The sequence below is a fragment of the Leptonychotes weddellii genome, chromosome 15 (assembly GCF_054177405.1).
Source record: "Leptonychotes weddellii isolate Sample4059 chromosome 15, ASM5417740v2, whole genome shotgun sequence".
In the NCBI taxonomy this organism is placed as follows: Eukaryota; Metazoa; Chordata; class Mammalia; order Carnivora; family Phocidae; genus Leptonychotes; species Leptonychotes weddellii.
In genome coordinates this window covers 31,989,873-31,994,868 of record NC_138383.1, presented here as the reverse complement: position 1 = coordinate 31,994,868, position 4,996 = coordinate 31,989,873, and the positions used below count along the sequence as shown (strand labels likewise).

General features: G+C 45.0%; 1 protein-coding gene across 1 annotated transcript; it reads left to right on the top strand.

Moving 5' to 3' along the window:
• Window positions 1–2,344: 2,344 nt before the first annotated feature.
• On the top strand, window positions 2,345–4,585 carry LOC102725792 (C-C motif chemokine 4). Its single transcript, XM_006732697.3, has 3 exons — window positions 2,345–2,993; window positions 3,504–3,618; window positions 4,196–4,585. Exons 1-3 carry the CDS (start codon window positions 2,918–2,920, stop codon window positions 4,281–4,283), a joined length of 279 nt encoding a protein of 92 aa, XP_006732760.1. The 5' UTR covers window positions 2,345–2,917; the 3' UTR covers window positions 4,284–4,585.
• Window positions 4,586–4,996: the final 411 nt, after the last annotated feature.

The window sequence follows — 4,996 nt, the reverse complement described above, 5'->3', positions numbered from 1 at the left end:
ATGTGGGTGGAGGGCAGAAGAAAGAAGAGAATTACCCCATCGAGGGTGGGGAATCACATTTTGGATAGAGTTTTTCAAAATGATCAGTTTATTCTTACTTCATTTAGCTAAATAGAGTTCACACCCTGAGACCATGTTACCTGTCACATCCCCTCCCATTAAAACTGGTAGTTGTGCTCCCTCTGCACACCTATTAAGCAAGTGTTTATTAGATACCTACTGTGTACACAGAGATAAGCATAACATTGTTTCTGCATCAAGGAGCTCCTTTTTTTAGTGAGAGAGACAACCAAATATGTTATAGGTGATATGAGGGAGGGAGCTCTGGGGGGGGTTGCTGTAGGAGCATAGAGGGAGATACAGAATTCAGTTGGAAGAGAGGTCAGGGAAGGTTTTTAAAGATGAACAATTTTTTTGTTGTGTATTCAAGAGGAATTTGTTCTCATTCTCTTTTGACTATTACTTAGAAATAGCCTCAATGTATAAATCTCAGAGGCCATTGATTCAGCTTAACATATTGATATAAGCCTTTATACTTTCAGTGTGGAATTTCACTGGTGTGAACACAGCATTTTTGTTGGGACCTTCACAAACAAAACATTTTACCTCCCTGAGCCAAAGATCAAATCAAGGCTAGTAAGCCAAAGTCAACAGTCAAACTAATTGTGTGGTTCAATGCAGACTAATTATCCATTCTTATCTATCATCATTGTCCTATTGTTCCAGAGCAGACATGTTCATAATCTCTCCACAGCTTGAAGATCAGCACACCCCACTCATTTAGACAGAGGACTCCATGTCAAGTGTTCTTTATTAGTGCACAGTGGAGCTTAGACTTGACTGGGGACCATTCATTGACAGCTAAGGGATGGACTTCTCCACCCTTTGGGCTCTCTGACATTTTGTTTCTACCTCTAATGTGACACTTATCTTATTCCATCTCATGGCATTGTTATTTCTGTCACCGTCAACACCATCACTAGACTAAGAACTCTTTGAGTGCAAATTTGGGGCTTCATTCAGCTCTGTCTGCCCTGACAAACAGCAGATGACTACTCAATTGAGTTGAATGGAAATGCCATGAATAACAAAGTCTGTAGATTTGGGGGAACATAAGACACATCCTCCTTCCCTTAAAGCAAGGTGCTTGATGCATGAACATGAAACTCCATCAACCAGGAGAGACCATGAGAGATACTAGCATATGTGATACAAAGGATTGCAGAAACTTAGAGCTGGAGATGGAGGTCTATGTAAAGATTGGAATATTTGAAGCAAGATTTGAACAACAACAACAAAAAAGGACAAGGACAGGATGGAGGAGAGAAGTAGAGTTTGTGTGTATGTAGGTGGTGGTGGTTGGGGAGTGATGAGGTAGGATGACATTGAACTTTATTTAGTAGCCCTGAAGTACTCCAAAATGCTGCCCTGATTCCTCCTAGCCCACATTTCTATAGCACCCAGGAGGCCTGGCTCTCTCCTTTCCCTCTTCATTCTTCTTTCTCAGAGCAGAGGCAGGTAGCCATGTGAGGCTGGGGGTGAGCATCTGGGTCAGCGTGGGTGAGCTGACAGTGGATAGAGATCTTGATCCAACCATTCTAATTGCCCCACGTGTCCCACTCCATGCACCACTGTATTCCTGGTCTTTGTAAACTTCAGGTGGTCACCCACAGGTCAACAGCAGCTGCCCAACCAGGCAGAGCTTTCCATGAATGCAAGGAATTCCCTATGGATGGCTGGGGAACACCCATGTGCTTAGATTCCACATTTTATCCATAACGTGGATAAGCTCATTGCTAAGTATATCCAATCCCATTTTTACACTAGAGGAACATTCTTTATTTGGGTCTTCCAAACTTGATTCTTCCTGAGCTTTTTCTCCTTTTCTATTAACAGTCAAGTAAACATATTGAAATCTTTATTTCTTTTCTGTTCCCTTCTTGTTCAAGAACAGACTGACCCAAACTCCTTTCCTGATTTCAGCCCTAATAAGATGGGTCTTTGTGTGTGGTATTGGCCCTAGTGGTCAACATTTTCTCTCTTTGTGGTCACATTCTATATTTGTACTGGAGGCAATGGGGTGGAAAAAAACAGATTTTAGAATCAAATGAATCTCAGTTCAAATCTTGGCACTGCCACCTAACAGCCGTGTGGCCTGGAGATAGTGAATCTTGCTATGTGATCCTCATTGCCCCAGGGGAAGAATCACAGTCCTGCTCAGGGGTATGGTAGGGTTAAATGCCATGTGTATGTGGCAGCTTGCCCAGTGCCTGGCCCCTCGTAAATCTCCAATAGGTAGAAGTTGTAAATGTTCCTGAGCTGCCCTGCTGGGTCCTCTGCACATTCAATGCTGGACTCTCTCTTTACGTCCAAGAAAATGTACAGGGCACCAAGGTCACTCAGCTCAGCAGAAGGAGTCCCAGGAATGGGACATGGAGTCCTGGCCGCCCCTTCCTTCTTAAGGCCAGGCAGCCCTGGAAAGACTGATGTGAAGCCTCCAGCTTCTGGAGGCGCCAACCGCCGAGAGCATCTGACAGGTGTGAATGTTTCATCCTTCCTCTTGGGTTTGCAATTCTCTCCACAGTCTTGATGACTGCCTTTGGTGTACCACTTCCCTCTACAGTACAGCCCACTTCTTCTCCACTTCCCCCCTCCTCTGTGATGACATCACCCTGGGGAAGAGAAGCTGTGAAGGGCTTCTCACTGTCAGCTAGCTTTAGTTTCCATATTGGCACCATGACATCATCTCTACCCTGGAAATTCCATTTGCCCTCCTGTGCCTCCAACTCTGTCCAAGGCCTCAGAGTTCCTATAAAGAGGGGTTCCCAAATCAGTTTCAGTGCAGAACACAGTCGGGTTCTGAAGCTTCTGGGCTCTGCAGTCTCAGCTCCAGGAAAGCCTCTCCTCTGCCAAGACCATGAAGCTGTGTGTGACTGTCCTTTCTCTCCTTGTGCTCGTGGCTGCCTTCTACTCCCCGACGCTCTCAGCACCAAGTAAGTCCACTCTTCCAGCCGCTAACTTCTAAAGTCATGGTGTAGGCAGTGTTGACTTTTCTAGTTGGGGCTGATCTAACAGTGAATCTAGGGATTGGACAAAAGGGAGACAGGAAGATTTCCAAGTAGCCTGCTCTTAAATGTAGAATCTAGTAGGCATTCAGTAATAGTTAAGTTCCTGTTTTCTTAAGAAATGGCAACCAGTAGACTCATTTAAGCAAGTTCCTGTCTCTTTCTGTGCCTTGGTTTCCCCATCTGTAAAATGGAGGGAGTTAGACACATGCCCTGAGACTCAGTCCAGCTCCAAACTTCTAGAATTCTTTCATGGCTTTCTCTTATGATCTTCTACTCAGAATAATACTCCTACTTAGGGTGAGTGGGATTGGATACAAGGGACCATATTTTGGGATCTGGTCATCCTATAGAAATGGTCACTGAATATCTATGATTAGAAGCCAAAATTAACAGGTTGTTGTAGAGCTTCTATCTCACCCCTGCCTTTCTTTCCAGTGGGCTCAGACCCTCCCACCGCCTGCTGCTTTTCTTACACCCTGAGGCAGCTCCCTCGCAACTTTGTGACTGATTACTTCGAGACCAGCAGCCTCTGCTCCCAGCCAGCCGTGGTGTGAGTATCAAGCCTGGGGCTGCTCTACGAGGCAAGGGTGAGGGCAGGATTAGAAAAGGGAGCCTATTGGGGGAAGATGGAATCAAGCAGTAGGGAGGCAAGTCTCAGGGCTGAAGCCCTTCCAGAAGTCAGTGAGGATCAAGTCTTGAAGTCACCTGTGAGTCCAGAGGGGGCTGGGTAGGAGCCAAGGGAGAGGAAGGGGGTTTCTGGGAGAGGAAGTTAGCCAGAAGCCAGGAAACCAGGGAAAGTAAAAAAGATGACAGGAGATGTGGGTTGATTTCCTAAACCATGCTTAGAAAAACACACAGAAAAGTCATTGCTAGGACCAATAGAGAATGAGTAGGGTGATGTATCCATATTGATTGCAAAACTCATTTGTTCCTAATGTGGGCAACCCAGGAGGTGGAGCTAAATCCAGAGTAGAATTTACAAGGAGTCCAGTTCTAGCACCACCCAGGAAGGGTTTCTCCATCTATTAGAGCTGTCCAACATGAACCATGGTCAAGCAAAGGAAGATACATACCTACCACAGGCAAGGTTCCATGGGATTCTAATCTGTCCATTCCTTGTCCCACAGATTCCAAACCAAAAGGGGCAGACAAGTGTGTGCTAACCCCAGCGAGCCCTGGGTCCAGGAATACATGAATGATCTGGAACTGAACTGAGCTGCTCCAGCTCCAGGTGCAGGAGGTCTCCAGGGAACGTCACCTGAGCCCGACGCTTCTCACGAGACGCACCTTCTCCACACTCGTGACTCTTCTTAGTAGCCCGTTCCTTCTCTTAATTTAATCTTATTTTGTGCTGTGTTATTGTATTTGGAGTTATTTCTATTATTTGTTTTGTCAAAGCACACTTGTCCCCCATGGGGATAATCTACCATCACTGTTTCTCTGCTATTGTAGATGTATGGATAATGCAACTGATTCCATGTGTTTTCAAAATAAAACTTCTTAAAAATTGTAGACAATTTCTTTGCATTTTAATTTGATTGGGGTTGAAGGGAATTGCCTTGTATTATGACTGGGACAAACTACTGTTTCCAAACACAACAAGAACGAGCAATTACGGAGTGCTTACTATGGGCTAATATGTCTAAAGACATGATCTCACTTAACATTTTCAATGGGATTTTAACACCCTTCTAAAGTCCCCACTGGTTATCTCCAATTTTACAGAGGAGGAAACAGAGGCAGAGAGGTGACATGACTTGCTAAGGCTTGTAGGTTGGCTGGGGGAGCATCATGAAAGGATGATCCAAAAGGATAGCTGTGATGCTAAGGGTTCACACATCAGCATTCCGTAGGGAAGTTGTAAATAGTAGCAGCAGCACAATGTAGATGGAGGGAGAAGTAGTTCAGAGTCAGAATAATAATAAGCC